Source organism: Bos indicus x Bos taurus, chromosome 13, assembly GCF_003369695.1.
Source record: "Bos indicus x Bos taurus breed Angus x Brahman F1 hybrid chromosome 13, Bos_hybrid_MaternalHap_v2.0, whole genome shotgun sequence".
Taxonomy (NCBI): Eukaryota; Metazoa; Chordata; class Mammalia; order Artiodactyla; family Bovidae; genus Bos; species Bos indicus x Bos taurus.
The window spans coordinates 50,127,718-50,151,376 of record NC_040088.1 but is presented as its reverse complement, the minus strand read 5'-3'; the positions used below and the strand labels follow the sequence as shown (position 1 = coordinate 50,151,376).

Genomic DNA, 23,659 nt, shown 5'->3' with positions numbered 1-23,659 from the left:
GGTGGCCAAAGTATTGGAGTTTTAGCTTCAGCATCAGTCTTTCCAATGAATATTCAGGATTGATTTCCTTTAGGATTGACTGGTTTGATCTCTTTGCAGTCCAAGGGACTCTCAAGAGTCTTCTCCAACACCACAGTTCAGAAGCTTCAATTATTCAGCACTCCACCTTCTTTACAGTCCATCTCTCACATCCATACATGACTACTGGACAAACCATAGCTTTGACTAGACGGACCTTTGTTGGCAGAGTAATGTCTCTGCTTTTTAATGTGCTATCTAGGTTTGTCATAGCTTTTCTTCCAAGGAGCAAGTGTCTTTTAATTTCATGGCTGCAGTCACCATCTGCAGTGATTTTGGAGCCCAAAAAAATAGTCTTTCACTGTTTCCCCATCTGTTTGCCATGAAGTGATGGGACCAGATGCCATGATCTTAGTTTTCTGAATGTTGAGTTTTAAGCCAACTTTTTGCCTTTTATAAAGTTTAAAAAAAAAAAAAATGACTACCTATGTGTCTGCCACAGTTTGCTTCTTTGAAGTTGAGGTCATGAAAGTACATTGCTTATTCTTGTTTATGTGCAGAGGAATCAACCTTTCATTCTGACCAATTTTAATATAACTCCTGAAGTGATACAAACTTTTTTAGCATGGTTTACTTATTTTTGTAGGAATTTGTCTTAAATATTCTCTGGAAGCTGTATTTAGTTAGTTCATTTCTTTCTGCTATGAAATCATGAGAACTTATGTAATACCTAAAGACCTCTGCCAAGAAGGAATATACTTTCTCTTACTTACCAATGAAAGCGATAATAATTGTGTTAAGATTAGACCTGAAAGTGCTGTTAAGTATGTTCAAGATTTGCAACCATGTATCCTTCCTCCTTGAATAAAAGTGGTTAAGTATTTTTCTTTCATTTCAGTAGGAAAAAGAAAGAGATTTGTTTCAGGTAGCATTAAAAGGTTTTAAATGTCCAGGGAGTTGATCTCATATCCATTGTGGGACAAAGTGGGTAGTATAGGTAATCTTTGAAATGAATTACATTGATTTTACTTGTGAGAATGAGGCTTCCTTATAGACTACAATGCATTTTTTCTTTTGTGTGTGGAGAGATCTCATTGTTTTGTAAAAGCTGAAAAAGTGACTGCCTATGGTTACTGTAGTGTGGTACCTAAATTTGTTGTATAAAGTCCTTAAGTCCTCAGGTGAGATTTAATTATCTTCAGAGGTTAGGATTGTTTTGTCAACAGTGACAGTCTACCAGGAAAAATTACCTGCATGGGACTTCCCTGGTGGTCCAGTAGTTAAGATTCCGAGCTTCCACAGCAGGGGACCTGGGTTCCATCCATGGTCAGGGAACTAAGATATCTCACAAACCTCTTGGTGTGGCCCCCCAAAAAAAATTAACTGGAGGTTTGAAATGTTTTTTTTTTTTTGTAGGATTAGTGGGAGAAAGGATTTCTTTTAAGAAAACACAGAGTAAATTTTTGAGTTAGTCGTATTAAGTTACTGATTCATATATATAGCTACAATAAACAATTTCTATTAATAATTTCAGTTCACTTCAGTTGCTCAGTCGTGTCCAACTCTTTGCAACCCCATGGACTGCAGCACGCCAGGCCTCCCTGTCCATCACCAACTCCAGAGTTTACCCAAACTCATGTCCATTGAGTCTGTGATGCCATCCAACCATCTCATCCTCTGTCGTCCCCTTCTTCTCCCGCCTTCAATCTTTCCCAGCACCGGGGTCTTTTCCAATGAGTTGGTTCTTCACATCAGGTGGTCAGAGAATTGGAATTTCAGCTTCAGCATCAGTCCTTCCAATAAATATTCAGGACTGATTTCCTTTAGGATGGACTGGTTGGATCTCCTTGCAGTCCAAGGGACTCTCAAGAGTCTTCTCCAACCCCAGTTGGAGTTCAAAAGCTTCAGTTCTTTGACGCTCAGCTTTCTTTATAGTCCAACTCTTACATCCATACGTGACTACTGGAAAAAACGTAGCCTTGACTAGACGGACCCTTGTTGACAAAGTAATGTCTCTGCTTTTTAATATGCTGTCTAGGTTGGTCATAACTTTCCTGCGAAGGAAATTTAGTAATTTAAATTATTATAATTAGCCTGATATAGTAATAATGCCCCAGAGCTTTATGGTTATAACTTCATTTAATCCTCAGTGCAATCTGGTAAATTAGGTAGCTTCTTCTGCCCTTTATTAGTAGGAAAAAGGGTTAAATTTGTTTCATTATTTATATTACAGTGAGCTAATATAGTAAGTGTGCTGGGTATTGTACTAAGAGATTTACCTGCATTTCTTATTTTATGCTTGTAATGGCAGTTACCTCATTTCACTAGTAAGGAAATTAGGATTTAGAGATGTTAAGCCACAAGCAGATCAAACCAGTCCATCCTAAAGAAAATCAGTCCTGAATATTCATTGGAACATCTGATGCTGAAACTGCAATATTTTGGCTACCTGATGCGAAGAACTGACTCACTGGAAAAGACCCTGATGCTGAGAAAGATTGAAGGCAAGAGGAGAAGGGGACGACAGAGGATGAGCTGGTTGGATGGCATCACCAACTCAATGGACATGAGTTTGAGCAAACTTTGGGAGTTGGTGATGGACAGGGAAGCTTGGCATGCTGTATTTGTCCACGGGGTCGCAAAGAGTGGGATATGACTGAGCAACTGAACTGAGAATTGGAATCCTAATCCAGCTTCTGACATATAAAAATGTGTGCTGTTAAATAGTATGTCTTTTTATCTGATGGAATATCTTTCTTTTTTTGGCCACGCTGCTTGGCTTATAGGATCACAGTTCCCTGACCAGGGGCTGAGCTAGAGTGCCACCCCACCACACCCCACCCCACCTCCCCGTGCCAGGCAGTGAAAGCACTGAGTCCAGGGAACTGAACTGCCAGGGGAGCCCAACAGGCTATTCCAATAAAGTCAGAGTTTATTTTTCTGTACAGTACATTTCATATAAGAAAATATTGATATTTTATGGCATCAAATAACAGATTAATTAGAACGATTTGAAATTATGAAATGTTTATTTTTCTCTATCAGTGTGTTTGTTTCTTAAATAAAGAGTGAGTGTAAGTGAGGGAAATAAACAATGTGTTTTTTTAAACAAACATAAATAAGAACGTTTTAAGATTATCAGAGATCCTTCTTTTTTTAGCCACTCCAGAAGGCATAACTGCAGAAATTACATGGGAGTTTTATGGCTTTAGTAAAACCAAGAGACTTGATTTTATTTAAGAAAAGGAAGAAAATTTTTTAAGATTATTTTTAGGTTTGGTCATAAGTGAATAAGTACAATGTATGTACTATCACTTCTTCCCAAACTAACCGTGTTATAGTATTTTCCTGTTACCTTAAAAATGCATTCATACAAACCCTAAAGTTTTATATATATGTATTTTTTTAACCATTTTAAAAAATTGAAGTATAGTTAATTTACATTTATATTAGTTTCAGGTATATTGTAAAGTGATTGTTTATATACACACACACACACACACACTCATTCTTTTTCAGGTTCTTTTCCATTAAAGATTATGTAAGATATTGTATATAATTCCCTCTTGTATACAGTAGGACCTTACTGTGTATACATAGTAGTGTGTATATGTTAGTCCCAAAGTCCTAATTTGCCTCTCCCCTCCCCACTGTCCCGTTTGGTAACCGTAAGTTTGTCTTCTATGTCTGAGGCTATTTAAAATTTAAAATTTTTGATGGGATAAAAGTATTAATAAAAGCAATGTGTCAACAGCCAAGTCTTGGTTGCAACATTTACTGGTAGGAAAGTACAACAGATAAACCTGTTGTTTTTGATAGAACAGGGGATGGTCAAATGTAATCTGAGTGTGTGGCTCTTTTTCAGCCTTATTAGTTTATCACACAGAGTCCTTAGCCCCCTTGGAGTGGTAAGTCATTTGATATCTGTTCTCTAACTATTTTATAGTAGATTAAATGATAGTACCTAAATGCAGTACTTCTAAAGCCAAATGGGTCCCTTTATAATTTGCTTTTAATTGAAAGTCGATTGCTTTCTTTGAGGGAAACTCATAATACTAATTATTTCTATAGGAAGATTATTTTGCCTCCACATTTGGTAAATGGAGTGTCAGAGGTAAACAAAGTGTTGAAAGTCCAGGGGAAGAAGTAACAGATTGTAATGTTTTTCTATTGCCCATTCAACAAGATAATGCAGTACTTCTTAGAGAAGAGTACACTTTCCCCTTTGCTGTGAGCCTCTGCACCTGCGCATGATGAAGAGTAGCAAGGAGGCAGAGGCTCCATCCTGCATATTCAGGTGCCTGGGTGTTGTCAGTAGTTAAGTCACTAGATGAGCTTTCATCTAGCACAGGACTTGGAAGAGTAAGAGAAGTGAGGAAATGTGCCCTTCCTTCCTTGACTTGGTTCAGAGGTTAAAGTGTCTGCCTCTAATGCGGGAGACCTGGGTTCGATCCCTGGGTTGGGAAGATCCCCTGGAGAAGGAAATGGTAAACCACTCCAGTATTCTTGCCTAGAGAATCCCATGGACAGAGAAGCCTGGTAGGCTACAGTCCACGGGGTCGCAGAGAGTCGGACACGACTGAGTGACTTCACCTTCCCCTTCCTTGACTTACCCAGTTGTAGCTTCCGAATAATCCTAGCCCCCACGATGCTGTCACTCATTTCTTCAGCTGATTAAAGTCCTTTCTGCTTCTCTGTTAGTATTCTGAGTCCTCCCCTGAGTACCAGCCAGAACTCAGTCATTCATGGGAAAGGCAAGACAACAAGGAGGAATTAAGCTACAGTAGAAAGACCATGGGGTTCTGGAGTCAGACCTCAGTCCAAATCCTACTTCCACTATTTTGAGCAAGTGATTTTCCTTACTGAGCCTCACTTTACCTATGAAATAGGTGTTAATTGATATAATAATATGCCTTCATAAGTCAGAGAAGAACAAATATTGTGTATTAACGTTATATGAAATCTGGAAAAATGGCACGGATGAGCCTGTGTACAGGGCAGTAGAAGCACAGAAGCAGAGAAGATGTGTGGGCATGGTGGGGTGGCAGCGAGGGTGAGGGTGAGGGGTCGGGGTGAACTGAGAGTAGCGTTAACATGCGCCTTTCACCAGGCATAAAACAGACTGCCAGTGGGGCGCTGCTGTGCAGCACATGGAGCTCAGACCTAGAGCGGTGAGATGGGAAGGTGGGGGAGCTTAAGAGGGCAGGGATATATGCATACTTAGAGCATGTTATAGTCCAGCAGAAACTAACACAACACTATAAAGCAATTATATAGAAAAGGAAAATAATATGCTTTCAGAATGAAGATTAAGTATCTGATTTGGGGTCTAATTTTTAATGAACTTCCCTCTTCTGTCATTTTCACCATGTAAATGGTAGAGTAAGCTTTGTGTGTGCCAGTGATCCACCAGACTGCTGCATCTCAAAAATTAAACAGCACAGATCAAGAATCTGCAAACTTTTCATAACCAGTCAGATAGTAAATATTTTAGGCTTCTCAGGCCTTACAATCTCTGTCATACCCACTCTGCTATTGTTGAACAAAAGCAGCCATGGGTGATATGTAAATGACCCAGTTTGACTGTGTTCTAATAAACCATTTACAAAAACAGGTGGTGAGCCAGATTTGCCCCTTAGGGAACAATGTGCCAATCCCTCATCTGTATTACTGTCTGTAAAAGGGAGCTCTGTTGCCAGAGATTTCGTAGTCTTAACACAGCCCTCCTTTTTAAAAATAAACTTAGTAAAAAACCAACTCACTATGAGTTGAACACTGGAACCAGGAGGCTATATTTCCCCAAACTGATGAAATCCATTATTGTAGAAGACATTGTTTTTTGTATACCCCAGTTAAACCTTGTAACATTATTTTAATATTTACCTTTTTATTACTGAAAAGTAAAAACTTGGTCCCACCAAGCATTTATATAAATCACACTAACAACAGTCAGTGCGTAGTTAGGAAATGTTGACTGCTGGATTTATTCATTTGGAAAATCATGGTGCATTTTGGCAAATGTGAAACCACCGAGAATCCTTCTCGGATTCTTCTCTAACAGTGAAGAAACTGTTAGCCTTGTCTATCACTGTCTATTAGCAAACTGTTTAATCGTGTAACACCTAGTTATGTCCGTAGAACCATTATTCAGAAGATCGTACTCTGAGGCTTGTCCCGTTGTCACTGACTTAGGAGTTCATGCAGTTACTTGGCAGCAATTCTGGAAGAACTTAACATCTCTTACTCTTGCTTATAGAGTCTACTTCCCAGCCCCCCTACCCAATTTCCTTTTGCTCTTAGTTTAAAGGAAGCAGTTATTATAGTTGACCCGGGAACAGCTTAGGTTTGAACTGTACGAGTCTACTCATATGTGAATTTTTTTCTATAAATATGACACCACTATAGATCAGTGGTTAGTTGAATCCATGGATGCAGAACCCTGGATGCAGGGGGCCCACTGTAAAGTTATACTCTAATTTTCTTTTCTTTTTAATTAAAAAAATTTTTTTTCAATGATTTTTTTTTTTTTCTCAAAGTTATATCTGGATTTTCAGTTGATGGAGAATTGGATTGATGCTCCTGACCCCCAAATTGTTCCGGGATCAGCTGTATTTGGAAAGGAGTTCAAAGTTAGAGCAAAGTTGCAAGAAAAAGAGGAGTACATCCATGTACACTTATTGTTAACATTGTGTCTCATTTGCTTTGTCTGTTTTTCCACACACCCTTTCTGTCTTACATACACACACACACACACATACACACCCACACCCACACACCCACCCACTCCGACACACAAAATTTTTTCCCCAAACACACACACGCAGATTTTTTTGAGGTTAGTTGCTTATATCATGGCTCTTTACCCTTAAATATTTTAACAAGTGTTTCACCTTTTGTGATGTAGACATTTTTGAAGATTAGAGTCCCTTTGATTTTTTTTTAATAGGGTGATCCCATTTTGGGTTTGTCTGATATTTTCTCTATTAGATAGGTGTTGTGTTCTCCATTAGATTCAGGTGTTGCTAGCACATTGTATAAGGGATGCTGTATTCTCACGTATCACCTCTGGAGGCGTGTAATACTGTTTGCCTCTCGTTGGTGCTGTTCATTCTGGTTGTCCAGTCAGGGTGTGGCCTGGTTTCCCCACTGTGTGGTTGCTACTTTTCCCTTGCAGCTAATAAGCAATTTGGGGAACCTACGTCCTTTTGAGAGTGGAGTATCTTCTTCCTGACCTTGGTCTTGGTCTTGGTCTTGGTGTGCTTTCCTGCCTGCTATGCCCTTGCTTTCTGGTATATGTGAGGCAGGTAGCTTAGGGCTGAAACTCCTGTCAGGAAATTTTTTTCTGGATTCAGAGTTGTTTGGTTTCCAATAAACATCTTAATTGAATAGACATTTAGAAAATCACCTGTACCTCTTTTGTATGTTACCGTCGTGATAGTGTCATATACCTGTTTTCAAAGACTCTCTAAAAGAGAGATATCCTAGTAGAATTATGAAGAAATGATAGATTTGGGTGGACTTAAAGACAGGGGTGATGATGGACAGGGAAGCCCAGCTTGCTGCAGTCCATGGGGTCACAGAGTCGGACACAACTGAGCACCTGAACTGAACTGAAAGATGGGGTGCGGGGTGTCCCATATAGGTGTAATTGGAAAGTTCTGTTAGACACTCCCTGTGGCTGGAATGTGGACATTCAGGGTAGAATGTGGTAAGGTGTTAGACTGGCAAAATTAGCTAGAGCTCAGTCATAAAGGACTCCATTTGCCTTGCCAAGATCGTAAAGGCAACAGAAAGCCAATGATTAAGTGTGAAAGTGTGGACAGCCAGGGAAGCCCTGTTCCTCTTTTAGAAAGACCACTGGCAATAGCCACAGAGGGAAGTGGACAGTAGTAAGTTGCTGGAGTAAGAAGGCTGACTGCAGCCTGGCTGTGACAGTGGGATGAGAAAGCACTAAAAAATGGGCCAAAGAACTAAATGGACATTTTTCCAAAGAAGACATACAGATGGCTAACAAACACATGAAAAGATGCTCAACATCACTCATTATCAGAGAAATGCAAATCAAAACCACTATGAGGTACCATTTCACACCAGTCAGAATGGCTGCGATCCAAAAGTCTACAAGCAATAAATGCTGGAGAGGGTGTGGAGAAAAGGGAACCCTCTTACACTGTTGGTGGGAATGCAAACTAGTACAGCCACTATGGAGAACAGTGTGGAGATTCCTTAAAAAACTGGAAATAGAACTGCCTTATGATCCAGCAATCCCACTGCTGGGCATACACACTGAGGAAACCAGAACTGAAAGAGATACGTGTACCCCAATGTTCATCGCAGCACTGTTTATAATAGCCAGGACATGGAAGCAACCTAGATGTCCATCATCAGATGAATGGATAAGAAAGCTGTGGTACATAAACACAATGGAGTATTACTCAGCCATTAAAAAGAATACATTTGAATCAGTTCTAATGAGGTGGATGAAACGAGCCTATTATACAGAGTGAAGTAAGCCAGAAAGAAAAACACCAATACAGTATACTAACGCATATATATGGAATTTAGAAAGATGGTAACAGTAACCCTGTGTATGAGACAGCAAAAGAGACACTGATGTATAGAACAGTCTTATGGACTCTGTTGGAGAGGGAGAGGGTGGGAAGATTTGGGAGAATGGCATTGAAACATGTATAATATCATGTATGAAACAAGTTGCCAGTCCAGGTTCGATGCACGATACTGGATGCTTGGGGCTGGTGCACTAGGACGACCCAGAGGGATGGTATGAGGAGGGAGGAGGGTTCAGGATGGGGAACACATGTATACCTGTGGAGGATTCATTTCGATATTTGGCAAAACTAATACAATTTTGTAAAGTTTAAAAATAAAATTAAAAAAATAATAATAATCACTGCCCCTCCCACCCAGGGCTCCTGGGAGATAAGAGCCTCCAAGGTCAAAAAAAAAAAAAAAGACTTCTAGACATAAGATGAAGAAGAAATTGATAGGATCTGGTGCCTGATTTGAAAACAGGGACATAGGTAGCAAAATGGAGCTGGAAAAATAAAGACTTCCTGGGTGACTGGATGTATGATGGTGTGATTCACAGAAATTGATAGTACATGAGGAGGGACAGATTTGGAGAGTTGGCAGGTGAGGAGCTGATGTTACATGGGATATATCAGTGAACTTGTAATAAGAGGTCTTTATACATGTGCCTAATGTTCAACAGAAATATGGGCTAAAGAGGAAGATTCTGAATTTGTCATCAGCATAAAAATGGTAGTTAAAGCCGTAATTGTGGATGAAGTTGCAGGAGTGAGTATGTAAAGGGCTAAGGACCAAGCCTTGGTATGGCGTCTGCTTGTATTAGGTTATATAAGCATGTTTCGTTTTAGATCAGTTTAAACTGGATGTTCAGTTTATTCAGTACTGTTGTTTTAGGGTGCTAATCTTTGTATTTTACTTGAATGTGTGATAAAAAGATATTAAATAACAGCAGATTACTGGTTCTCTGGGGGTGCATTGGAGGTATAGAAATCCTCAGCATAAAGTTTGACACAAAACCCAGAGCCTTTTGAGCTTTTTAAAATTTAGTATTTAGGGGAACATTCTGATGAGATTGTAACCTTTATGAGAGTAGAAAGAGACTAATTTCAGTCCCTTCCCTTTCACATGACCAAACACTGCATCAGGTAGGCCTGCTTGTAACAAGGACACTACTGACAGCCTGCGTCCATAAAGGGATATCAGGGGTACAAATAAGGGATAAGGGAAGTACTAAATTGACAGATACTTCACACTGAAGAGAAATAACAAGACTGGAGTGTTTCACTTGTACCTCAGCAAAGGTCTTCTTTTACTGTTTCATTATCTAGAAGTAAAACTAATTTCAGAGTACAGTAGTTGGGAGAAGCGGAGAGTAATATAGACTGAGAATCTTTTACCATTCATTTCTTGTAGAAAATGTAAGTATCGAACTGCTCTTTTTCTTGCCAAATAGTCTAATCTGTCTTCAGCTAAATAGTCTAATCTGTCTTCAGCTATTTTAACTGTTTATCCTGAGTATTCTAAGTACAAAAGCAAAGTGCATTTGTCTTTTTTATGTTTTTGCTTTCATGAAATTTAATTTTTTTTTTAATGAAATAACCTGTCTCAAACCAGAACAGTTTGTGGACATTAAATAACTGGTGTAATTTCACTGGCTCATTTATTCAACAAATATTTACTGTTTACTTGTATGTGTTAGGCACAATTCTGGATTTGGGGTAAACAAAGCAAAAAATTCCTACCTTTGTGGGTCTTATATTCTGGGAAGAAGAGACAGATAATGAATAAAACAATAAGTAAATTCAGTAGTCTATGAGGAAGCAGGTGCTATCCAGGAAAATACAGCAGAGCCGGGGAATACAGTAGGATTGAGGGGAGAGGGAAGAGATTCCATACTTTTGTAACATTTTATTATGAAAAATTTCAAACATACAGTGAGGTTTCAAGAATTTTATAGTGACCACCCATATTCCCAGTAGCTGGATTCCACCATTAACATTTTACTCTACTCGCTATCTCTCCGTCTGTCAGTCCTTCTTATCTTTTAAGGCATTTTGAAGTCAATTACAGGCATCAGTGCACGTGTCCCTAAATATTTCAGCATACATATCATTCATTAGAGTTCAGTATTTATTGACTTTTTTTTTCTTTTGAGGTAAAATTTACATGAAAAGAAATTTACAAATACTTAGTGTATGTTAGCTGGATTGTAACAAATTCTCATGGTTGTATAACCCAACCCCCATGAAGACATGGAGCCTTACCATCATCACAGAAAGCTCTTTCATTCCCTTCCCCATTCAATCCTTGCCTCCACGCGTCAGAAGCAGTTACTAGGTTTTTTGTTTTTGTTTTCTTCGTACCAAAGATTAATTTTGCTTGTTTTTAAACATCACATAAATGGACTAAGAGTATGGAGTCTTGTGCAAAGCTATTTCCCTTCACCCTAGTGTTTTTGAAACTTACTCGAGTTGTGGGTATGTGGTTTATTCCTCTTTGTTGCTGGGTGGTCCTCTGTTGTGTTACTAAACCACAGTTTGTGCACCAGTCCTCCTGAGGATGGATATACTTGGGCTGTTTCCATTTTGAGGCTATTGTGAATAAAACCCATGAAATTCTGATTCAGGTCTTTTTGTGGTCTTGTTTTCATTTCTCCTGGGTGAATACCTCGGAGTGGGATGGCTGAGCCATGTGGAATGTGTGTGTTTTGTTTCATGAGATCTGGTGCCCCTTTTTCTCACTGATCATGTGTGCAGTTGAAGTTGTTCCTCATCCTTATGATTGTACTATGTTGTCAGCCTTTTCGGTTATAGCCATTCTGGAGGGTGCAGAGTGGGAGAGCTGGTAAAGAATTGTCTACAAAGGGGACTTTTGAATCAGGAGTTGAAATTGAGGAAGCAAGCCAATTTCTTATAAGTTTGACAAAGAGTAAGGAATCCAGTTTGACGAGAGCAGAGTGAGTGAAGAGGAGCATAATGCCCGAGAGCAGCAAGGAAAGGGGAATGCCAATCCTACTGGACCTTGTAAGCAGTTTTAAGAACTTTGACTCTTTTTCTGAGTGAGGGTGGGGAATAATTGGACTATTTTGATGTAAGTATGGCATGGCCTGACTTACCTATTTTTAACTATTAGTTTGTTTATTCCCATGAAGACAGACGAAAGTAGAAGAGAAATCAGTCAGGAGGCTGTAATGAGCCAGGCAGGAACTGGGTGTTTGGATACAGGACCTGGGAGCCCCTGCTGGAGCCCTAGGCATTGCTGGCTGGTTCTTCCAAATGTCACTAGGAGACAGGAGAGAAAGTGATTCAGCTCTCCGGTAGCAAAAAGGCCTGGCTCTCCATGCATAAATAATCAGGGGTTTAAACTTCTTAAGTGGCTTCTTAAAAATGAGTCATCACTTATTTCCCCATAAGGAGTCTTACACAATACTGTTGTTTTTAATAAGCTGTTTTTAATTCAGTAATCTAAAAGGTATAAATGTGGTCTTAATTGTTATGGCTAACTGTTAAAGCCATTATTTGCTTAAATAAATAATGAATATAATTAAATCTTTGCATAGGAATTTGTACAGTATAACCTTGAATAATTGTTTCTGGCTTGGTAATATTTATTAGAACTTCCTATAGAGCAGATAGAAACACCTTTTCCAATTTAGACTTATCTTCATTTTTCTGTAATATTTTATAAAATATGAGTGCCTGCAGTAAAGCAAAATATAGTTCTAGATGCTAAGTAAATTACAAAGATAATTTAGTTCTCATTCTTTAAAGAATTGAGGCCCCCAATACTACAAGAGAATACATCTTTTAAAGGAAAAAATGTAAAGATTGTTAGACTAGCATCTATCTAAGCAGCTCACGTTTTGGACATCAGTGTGTAAATGAATAAATGATTACAGCACAATTTCTTAGGTAGAGAGTGTAGTACTCCAGGAGGCAGAAGAAAGGTCCTTTTAAACCAGGTTTTGAAGAACAAGAGGAAATTTGAGGGGCATGGGGTGAAACCTGGTGAATGGTGGTCCATCCCGGTGAACAAAGCACAGAACGGATGTTGCAGACACACTATAGTGCTTCCCTTCCGGTGGATCTTATCTGCGATAGCCACTGTCACTCTCAGCTGACTCAATGAAAATGGTATTTCTGATGCCTCAAATATGTGATATGCTTGTACTGCCAATGCATTTATCAAAAGACTATTAAAAGCCACCTGAAAAGGCAAAAATCTTCTAGGGGTAAGCAAAAATAACAAAGGAAGTAAAAGAAAAAAACATGAATTGTTAGAGGGGAAAGATGGATAAGAAAAAGTATATATATTACATATTACAAATAAATAAAAAATAAGTAGCAGAGTGACCTGCTGGACTTGGGAGGAAGTCCCACACTCTTCCAATGCCCTCGGTGAGCAGAGGTAACAGAAGTGGATATTTGGAGCCCACGATTGCAGGGTTCATGGAGACACAAAGATTATTTTTCAGTCTTTTCTGATCCTCCTTTTCATTGTTCACATTGCTATAGATAGAAAATGTTATCTATAATTACTTGCAGTGTGAGAAACTTTTAAAGTAGCGCGCTTAATCATAAGTTACAATTCATCTGATTCCATTTTATATAAGATTGAATATTAAAAAGTTCTTTAGATTATTTAATTGTATTTACTTTTTTCCCTGTAAGATCAGATTTGAGAGGCGTGCCTCTGTTATTTCATGAAAAATTGCAATTGTTCTTGGTGCTTTGGTGATTAACTCTGAAACTGAGCCTAATATGTAAAATAAAACTTTATATTAAAGTTTCAGGCACCTCCTAAGGTGCCAGACTAGTAAATGGTCTTCAAACACAGCTATTTCCTTTTCTTAAAATGATCTCTTAACTCCTGTTCTTACAGATTTTGGCTTACATGTCACTTTTCGCTAGTGAAAATGATACTCTCCTTGAAATCCCTTTCTTATTTATATTTCCCATAACTCACTGTACTTTTCCTTCATAGCACTTATAACACTTTGCCGTTTTTCCTAGGACTGTTTTATGACTGTCTGTCATCCCTACTACAATGTCGGGAACCATGTCTGTTTTATTTACCACTGTGTTCTCAGGCCAAGCACACAGTTGGCACTTAGTAAGTACACACTAAATTAATGAGCAGACTCCAGCCCTGCTGTTCTGCTCTGCATTTCTAGTTGTTGTCCTGAACCAGCATTTCCCACTCTGTACTATAGAAGCTCTTCATGAACTATTAATAGATTCTAAAACAATGATTCTGTGGTCGTAAATTTGGTATGACTGAACCCTCCCTGATGAGCAACCAGTTTATGTTAGCGTGTTTAAAACTTTCATTCCTAGAGTTTGAAAAAACAGTGTTCTGTCTCTCTCTCTTTTTTAAACTGTCAGACTCTTTATTAGACTACCTGTTGATAATCTGAAATTAAGTATTCCAGTGAACACAGTTGGGACAGGCTGGCTTACTCAGTGCTGCAGGTAGATGTATTTAAAAGTTTCATTTGATAGATACTATCTTCTGGGAACATCTGACTTTTTATATAATTGTAATTTAGGATAGGATCATCTTAGATATTTAGTAAGAGCATTCAATTTGTAATTATTGGATTCACAGCTCATCTTATTCTAAATTTATCTCATGTGCTGCTTGACTTCACTACTTTAATACATCTTCCTACTCAAAGCAAAAATTTCATTTTAACTTAAAATTGAAGTGTTACTTTAATATAATTTAGTGTTTTTTTTCCCCTTAGAAATAAGTATATATAGTTTGGGGTTTTAAGAATAACTTTCTTTGCCTGCAAGTATAATTTTTACTCTTGAACTAAACATGACTTAAATGGGAAGGGTTTTGCTGAACTAAATAAATTGTATCTTTTAGAAATTACGTTTGTTTTAGAAAACCATGTAGTGAGATGTACTCAATTTTTTTGTGTGTGTCAAAAAGAACTAAAACAGAATTTTAGAAAATAAGGAAAATAAAATTATAGAAGTGTTTCAAAATTGTATCACCTGAAGGTGATCTGTTAATTGGTGTACATACTTTGAAATTTGACGGGAATGTGTGCATGCTTGCACCTTTGTGCTCTTTGTGTTTATGTATATTCACAGATACCTACATACATATTCATTTATCCAGTACATATTTAAGCGCCGTGCATTGTGCCTGGCACTATTTTGGGGTGGCTGTTCAGCAGTGAACAAAATAGACAAAAATCCCTGCCCTCATGATGATTAGTTTGGGATGGGAAGTAAGTGGTGACACCAGCAAACAAGCCAAATATGTGACATCAGAGGACAGTAAAGGCCGCGGAAGACACAGCAGGTAGACGGATAAAAGAGTGTAGAGAGGATTGTGCTCAGCTACTTGGAAACTTTTTACTATAGTTGTGTACATTCAATTATGTCTTTTTCTTTTAAAAAAGATTAAAGACAAATATCCTGAACATACAATTTTCAGATCTCTTTTTACTTAATAAGTTGATGGATTTTTCCATCTCATTAAATATTACTCTCAAAGCTAGTGGAGGTGATGGAATTCCAGTTGAGCTCTTTAAATTCCTAAAAGATGATGCTGTGAAAGTGCTGGACTCAATATGCTAGCAAATTTGGGAAATTCAGCAGTGGCCACAGGACTGGAAAAGGTCAGTTTTCATTCCAATCCCAAAGAAAGGCAATGCCAAAGAATGCTCAAACGATAGCACAATTGTACTCATCTCACACGCTAGTACAGTAATGCTCAAAATTCTTAAAACCAGGCTTCAACAGTACATGAACCCTGAACTTCCAGTTGTTCAAGCTGGATTTAGAAAAGGCAGAGGAACCAGAGATCAAATCCACTGGATCATCAAAAAAGCAAGAGAGTTCCAGAAAAACATCTATTTCTGCTTTATTGACTATGCCGAAGCCTTTGACTGTGTGGATCACAATAAACTGTGGAAAATACTTAAAGAGATGGGAATACCAGACCACCTGACCTGCCTCTTGAGAAATCTGTACGCAGGTCAGGAAGCAACAGTTAGAACTGGACATGGAACAACAGACTGGTTCCAAATAGGAAAAGGAATATTGTCACCCTGCTTATTTATCTTACATGCAGAGCACATCATGAGACACGCTGAGCTTAATGAAGCACAAGCTGGAATCAAGATTGCCGGGAGAAATATCAATAACCTCAGATATGCAGATGACACCATCCTTATGGCAGAAAGCTAAGAACTAAAGAGCCTCCTGATGAAAGTGAAAGAGGAGCGTGAAAAAGTTCGCTTAAAACTCAACATTCAGAAAACCAAGATCATGGTATCCAGTCCCATCGCTTCATGGCAAATAGATGGGAAAACAGTGGAAACAGTGTCAGACTTTATTTTTGGGGGGCTCCAAAATCACTGCAGGTGGTGACTGCAGCCATGAAATTAAAAGACGCTTACTCCTTGGAAGAAAAGTTATGACCAACCTAGACAGCACATTAAAAAGCAGAGACATTACTTTGCCAACAAAGGTCTGTCTAGTCAAGGCTATGGTTTTTCCAGTGGTCATGTATGGATGTGAGAGTTGGACTATAGAGAAAGCTGAGCACCAAAGAATTGAAGCTTTTGAACTGTGGTGTTGGAGAAGACTTTTGAGAGTCTCTTGGACTGCAAGGAGGTCCAACCAGCCCATCCTAAAGGAATCAATCCTGAATATTCATTGGAAGGACTGATGCTGAAGCTGAAACTCCAATACTTTGGCCACCTGATGCAAAGACCTGCCCTCATGGGAAAAGACCCTGATGCTGGGAAAGATTGAAGGCAGGAGGAGAAGGGGACGACAGAGGATGAGATGGTTGAATGGCATCACTGACTCAATGGACATGCGTTTGAGTAAACTCCTGGAGTTGGTGATGGACAGGGAGACCTGGTGTGCTACAGTTCATGGGGTTGCAAAGAGTCAGACACAACTGAATGACTGAACTATTAACTCTAAACCACTTAAAGGCTGCACATATTCTGCTTTATAGAAATTGATCTATTTTTTAAGATAAGAGCTAAAACCCTTCAGATGGTGACTGCAGCCATGAAATTAAAAGACGCTTACTCCTTGGAAGAAAAGTTATGACCAACCTAGATAGCATATTGAAAAGCAGAGACATTACTTTGCCAACAAAGGTCCATTTAGTCAAGACTATGGTTTTTCCAGTGGTCATGTATGGATGCGAGAGTTGGACTGTGAAGAAAGCTGAGCGCCGAAGAATTGATGCTTTTGGACTGTGGTGTTGGAGAAGACTCTTGAGAGTCCCTTGGACTGCAAGGAGATCCAACCAGTCCATTCTGAAGGAGATCAGCCCTGGGATTTCTTTGGAAGGAATGATGCTAAAGCTGAAAGTCCAGTACTTTGGCCACCTCATGCGAAGAGTTGACTCATTGGAAAAGACTCTGATGCTGGGAGGGATTGGGGGCAGGAGGAGAAGGGGACAACAGAGGATGAGATGGCTGGAAGACATCACTGACTTGATGGACATGAGTCTGAGTGAACTCTAGGAGTTGGTGATGGACAGGGAGGCCTGGCGTGCTGCAATCCATGGGGTCTCAGAGTTGGACACGACTGAGCGACTGAACTGAACTGAACTGAAAACCCTTCAGACACTATTGCTCTTAGTACAAGGATAAATTCTTAACATGCCCATGACTCTGCATGATTTGATGCTGACCACCCTGTGTGCCCCTCACCACACTCTGGCCACACTGGCACCTGTGTGTGGCCCCCTTCAATCCTCAAGTCCTTGTACATACACAGGGTGACAGTAAATAGGAAAGTTTAAAGTTATAGTTACATCCCAGTTATTGAGGTTTTTCAGGCTTAGAAAACCATAATCTATTTGTTGTATATTACACATACCTTGAGTCCTTATGAAGTTCCTTATGAGGAAGATCTCCAGGGGATCTTCACATCCCAGAGATCAGACCCAGGTCTTCCGCATTGCAGGTGGATTCTTTACCACTTGAGCCACCAGGGAAGCATGAGGAAATTGTGTCAAATATTTTATAAAACAAAAACCATGTGTAAGTTTTTTTAAAAGCAGTAAGTATTTACTATAATATTGAGAAACAAAAATTTGATTTCACAATTTAGAAAAATGGATATGAACATCAGGAGAAGTCTTTCTACAGAAAGCTGTTAACACTAGGGAGAATATAAATATTAACAAGCATATGGGAAACTCTTCAACTTCTCTAGTAGTGAAAGGTACATTAGTGTGTCTCAGGCATTTATCTTGACCACAGTCCCCTATGATAGATACACCGTGTACACTTAGAGGTAATAAAACTTGCTGGTATAACTATCTTGTCCCAAGCCCCAACATCCTAGAACTGGTAGACCGTGGAGCCGACATACAAGTCCAGAGCACTCCTGATACAAATCCTGTTCTTCACCACCACACTGCAAAACATCTGAAGGCCTTAGTGGTCCCATCTCATGCTGAGAAAGTAAATTTCATGGTGGTTCATCTAGAAAAATAAATAGCCTGGAAATTTTTGAAAAAGAATTGCGAGGAGTGAATTTAGTGTTTAAAAAGCACTAGTTAATAAATAGTCTGAGGCTGCGCTTTTAAAAAACACGTTAAATAGTGACATAGGAGGCATTTGAATAGAATAAGGAGGAAGAGCTTGGAAATACTCTCAAATGCAAGAGGAAGTTATAAAGGGACATTTTTAGTCATTAAGGGAAATAGATGATTTTATGCTAGACATTAGGATAGTGGCTTGCTCTCTCTCCTTACACACAAAAAATAGGTCAACTATCTCTCACATGTTCACCTACACAGAGACGTGCTAACTGATTAAGAACAAAGTGCAAATTAAGAGTAACGCGCCTTGCTCCCTCACTCCCTCCTTGAGTTTGGTGTAAGTAGAGGGGGCACAGGTCACAAAATTGTTCTTGCCTTGAGAGGGTATCTGAGAGGGAAAGGGCACGCCTGTGGCCAGCTCCCCACCTGCGTCTCAGGCTTCCAGGGCCAGTGCACTGGGACCATAGCCTGTTCCCAGTCCCCCCTCTTGCCCCCTGCACACTGCTTCCACCAGCTCCCAAGAGCCACAAGAATCAGAGATCAAATGCATTATAAAAAGGAAAGGTTTTGTTTACATACCAGTGTTTGCAACTGTACGATTTATACCTGTTATTAAGGATAACAGAGTCATCAAGGAAAAGGTTAATAAATTTGACTAGTGAAACTTTCTTACAAGGAAAAAAATTATAACGACCAGTCAAACTTCAGGTAAATATTTGTCAATTTTATTATGCAGGGGCTAATTTCCTTAATATTGAAAAGGAAAATAATCCACCTATTTAAACATCAATGAGAAAAGGGAAAGCAGGCCTTTTGAAAGAGCAAATGGCAACACTTAAGGGAAGAAAAACTCACTGTAAAGAAATTAACCTAAAATAACAAGATGGGTGATTTTAAAATTGAAGAGAGATGTTAAGGATTCCTACACAGAGTGGTCAGAATAGGTGGTGTCACCTCATGTACCCTCTGAGCACTTGCATCTCTCCTTGTCCTACAGAGGCTCTCATGGGCCCACATAGGTATCTCCTATATATCATAGTACAGGGTTGGGTTTTGCAGCATTCAGGGAGAAGGATAGGCATTTAGGTGGTTTCCAGGTTTGGTTTTGTTTTTTTCTCTATCTATTAGTGTCTGGTTAAGTAACTACTGGAGTGTGTATTCCACATCCACAGAGTGAAATGCACTTTTGCTGTTGCACAAATTGTAGTAAAAGTATCAGTATGGAAAAATCTCCAGGATATGTCAAGGGGATATGTCAGGGGATGTCAGGTCACTCAGAAAACTCCTAGCTGTGAATTGAAATCTACGTATACATAAAATTACCAGAGGCTACTGATGGAGACGGACATTTTTTGTCTTCATACTGTTGGAATGTTTTTCATCCCTGAACTGGTATATAAATATTTTAAAAACTAGTATTTTTAAAACTAGTTTTAATTTAATGAAATGTTTACCAAAATTCAGTGATGATAGGGGTGGGTGAGAACAGGTACTTTTATAGCAGCTGGTAAAAAATCTTCCTGTGTGGCAACTCAACCGAAGCTCATTTTGAGCACCTGTCAGGCGCCAGGCATTATACTGAACATCTAATGCACATTTATATTACTTAAATCTTCCCAACCAACCCTGTAAGATTTGATTTTTCTTTTACTGGAGGAAACAGATTTAGAGGAATGAAGTGTCTTGCCAGGAGTCACAGACCCTGCAGCCTGTGCTTTCAGTCCCTGTACTTTTCTACTGTCCAGAAAGGGCTCTGGAAATTCATAAGAAAGGGTATTCCTTGGGACAGAAGACCAGGTTTGAATCTGTGTCAGTTTCATCAACTAAAAATGGGGAAAATAATCTGTACCCTTCTTCTGAAGCACTGTATGAATAAGTGATTATAATCCATAAAATATTTTTTATACATAGCCTGCTTTCTTCATACAGTAAGTTCAAATGTTTTACCCCTTTAAAAAAAAAAATTTATCTGCAAACGCAAACTTTAAGTAACAGCTTTGGTCAGCCTGTTTTTTAATCTTATATAATTTAATCCTCAGTTTCAGTGTAGTGCCTTTTCTTAAATTGAAATACACAGTGTATCTAACCAGATCTTCTTGTTTATACTCAAAATCTTTTCACCACAGCTATATTGTTAGCATCCTTACAAGGCTACTAAAAATCCCTCTACTTTAAAAATAAATGAACAAGAAACTTCTTCATAAGGCTGTATGTTCTGATTGCTCGTTTTTTAATGTGTAAATGTACCTGTTTCTCCCTCTTTCTAGGAACACCATCTTCAGCGGGCTATTTCAGCACAGCAGGTGTATGGCGAGAAGAGGGATAACATGGTTATACCAGTCCCAGAAGCAGAAAGTAACATCGCTTACTATGAGTCTATATATCCTGGGGAATTCAAGATGCCAAAGCAGCTCATTCACATACAGCGTAAGTGATTACTCTCTTGATGACTGTATCTTGTACTGTGTTCTTACGTATCTCAACAGATTTTTATGTTTATCTGTTGGGGGCCCCTTCATTGACCAGCATCAGCTTGAGAGTTATCAGAGCCATTTTCACCTTTTACACTTGTGCTTGAGATTCCCGCCTGATAAGAAAGAACACAATTTCAGCCTAGATTTTTATTTTAGCTTCATCTCAACATGGCATCTTCTGCTACTGTAGATGAGTAGGATAAAGAATATACCTTTAGATGTAGAAATCATTTTCTTACTGTTCAGAAATAGTAATACTAATTGCCTTAAAGAATTTCTTAGTAGAAGTCAGAAGTCAACAAACCTTTTCTGTAAAGGGTCAGATTGTGTTTTAAACTTTGTGGGTCATTCAGTCTCCGTCACAACTATTTTACTCTGCAGTTACAGACAAAAGCAACAATAGACAGTACATAAACAAATGGGCATGGCTGTGTTCCAGTACAACTCTCTTGACAAAAACATGTGTCAGTCCAGTATTGGCCCACAGGCCATAGCTTGCCAGCCCCATCTGTGTTTCTGTTTTTTTCTTTCTTGGCCAAGCCCCACAAGTTGATGAGATATTAGTTCCCTGACCAGGGACCAAACCTGAGCCCTTGGCAGTGAAAGCATGGAGTCCACTAGGCCCCCAGGGAATTCTCATGATTTTTTTTTTTTTTTTTAATTTAGTGTTTTAGTTGGTAACTTGTGTCACTTGGTACTGATAGAGGTCTTCAGTGGAAATGACCCTTTGATAGCTTAATCACATTTGATGATGAACTGCTGAGAGCTTGTAAACTTAGGTGAATTTATTTTGTTCATTTGGTCCCCATGTTGTGGACCACTAAATGTGTAATTGCAGGGTTGCTAAGGAAAAGGTGTTAACAGCTTTCATTTTTGTCTTGTCTTTATGATCAAGAGCTTTTTCCAGGGGCCTGTCTAAATTTTTTTCAGAACAGTATAAATCTGTTTTGTTTTTATTGTTCTCTCTGTGGACATAGAGCAGCCAGCTTTACCTAGTTTCTTGCTTATTGACTACTTTTCTAACTCATTTATCATTTTCTCCATATGGTCTAATCTTTGTCCTGGGTTCTAAGCATTTTTTAAAAATTATTTCTTACATAATGAAAACCACAAGTAAACATGCCCATATTGACTCTTAACAGTTCTGTGTTAGCATTTGATGTTTTTAACTTGTGATGTTTTTTCACCTTTACCTACAGCTTGTACTTGTTAGGAAAAAAATTTTTTCTTTAGAAAAAAAATTTTTTCCAGTTTATTAAAGATTACTTTGAAGTAAACCAAAAAACTGGCGTGTGTTTTTCTTGCCTACTCGTGTTTAATTACATATAAAACACAGACATTCTAAACAAAGTTTACCAGTAATAGGACCTAAAACTTTAATCTCTGGAAAGTCATGTCAGTGTGAAATTCCAGAATGGATCCTTGCTGTGTATGTTAACCAGGACCACACTGCATTCCACAGCCACTGGCTGTATTATTTCATGAATATATGCTATCAGGTTAAAGCAGGGTGGAGCAAGATAAAATTACATTATTCAATTTACATTATCATTACTATCAGAAAAAAAGCTTCGAATGCTTGTTTTACAAATAGGTGCTTTTCTACTGATGACCAGAATTCACAAATTTCATTTTATTGGTAGCTTGTGGGTTAAATTGTGGTCAGTAAAGTCAGGGTACTATATTTAACAAGGCATTGACTCTGCTGACATTGTAATCAAATAACAGTAATAAAATGGAAGCAGAATTGTAAATTATTTGGGAAAAAAATGTTTTTCATCAGTACAAACTTAGAAAGACATATTACATTGGAAAGTTTATGAACACTGTCAGCCAAATGAGTGTTAGCTGACTTTGAGTTTCTTTTAACATTCTTACATGACTATAGATTCACAGAATATGTAAAGCCTTGTATATTCACCACCACAATTATACTCAGTTATACCATCACCACAAGACTCTACCTTATTGCTCCTTTAAATGCACCTCTGGCAACCACTCATCTGTTGTCCATCTTTGTAATTCTGTTTGTTGATGAAGGTAACGTGAATGGAATTACGAATGTATATCCTTTTGAGACTGACTCTATCCTCTTAGCATAGCCTCCTTGACGTTCATTCAGGCTGTTGCATGTATCAGTAGTTCGTTCCTTTCTCTTCCTGAGCAGTCTTCCATAACATGCACTGCAGCAGGTTGCATTGCTCACTCACTGAGAGAGTGAGTCGTTTCCAGATTTTGACTACTTCAAATAAAGCTGCTGTGAACGTTCATGTACAAATTTTTGAGTGAACATAAATCTTTACTTATCTGGGTTAAATGCCTGTAAGTGTAGTTGCTGGGTCATCCAGTTTTAGTTTGACAAGAGTGTATCCTCTATCTCAGAAGGCTGTACCTGTTTGCAGTATCATCAGCTGTGTATGTGGGATCCAGTTTCTCCTTTATCCTTGTCAGCATTTGAGGTTATCACTTTTTAATTTTAGCCATTCTAGTAGGTATACAGTGATGTCTCACTGTACTTTAAATTTGTGTTTCTCTAAATGACTAATATGTTAAACATCTTTTCATGTGTTTTATGCCATCTACATATCCTTTTTGGTGAAGATTGTGCGTGTCTTACTTACTTTCTAATTAGAGTATTTTAATGTTAAGTTTTGAGTATTTTGTTTATATATTGTAGACACAAGTCCTTGTCATATGTGATTTGGAAATATTTTTTCCCGGTATATAAATTGTCTTTTCATTCTCTTAACAGTTTTCCACAGAGTAGAAGTTTTTAATTTTGGTTAGATCCATTTAGTATCAACTCCAAGAATAGTCTTTGTTTTGCCCAGGGTCCAAAGATGGTTTCCTATGACCTGTTCTAGGAGTTTCATAGTTCTGCATTTAAGTGTGTGATCTATTTTGACTGTGAGGTTTAGGCCCCCGCTGCTCCAACACTGTTCATTGAAAAAGTGATTCCTCCTCTATTGATTGTTTTTGTTTCTTCAACAAAAATCAACTATGCATATTGATGTGGCTCTATTTGTGGGTTCTGTATTCTACTCCACTGATCCCTGTGTTTATCCCAAGATAGTACCACT

At 38.5% G+C, this 23,659-nt stretch overlaps 1 protein-coding gene across 5 annotated transcripts in view; it reads left to right on the top strand.

The window, feature by feature from the left end:
- The window catches only part of EPC1 (enhancer of polycomb homolog 1), a 97,810-nt gene that overhangs the window by 50,376 nt on the left and 23,775 nt on the right, over nucleotides 1–23,659 (top strand). For all 5 annotated transcript variants that reach the window (XM_027559812.1, XM_027559811.1, XM_027559813.1 and 2 more), the window contains one exon: nucleotides 20,373–20,532. In XM_027559812.1, coding sequence (XP_027415613.1) covers nucleotides 20,373–20,532 — 160 coding nt within the window. The remainder of the gene's footprint in view (nucleotides 1–20,372; nucleotides 20,533–23,659) is intronic.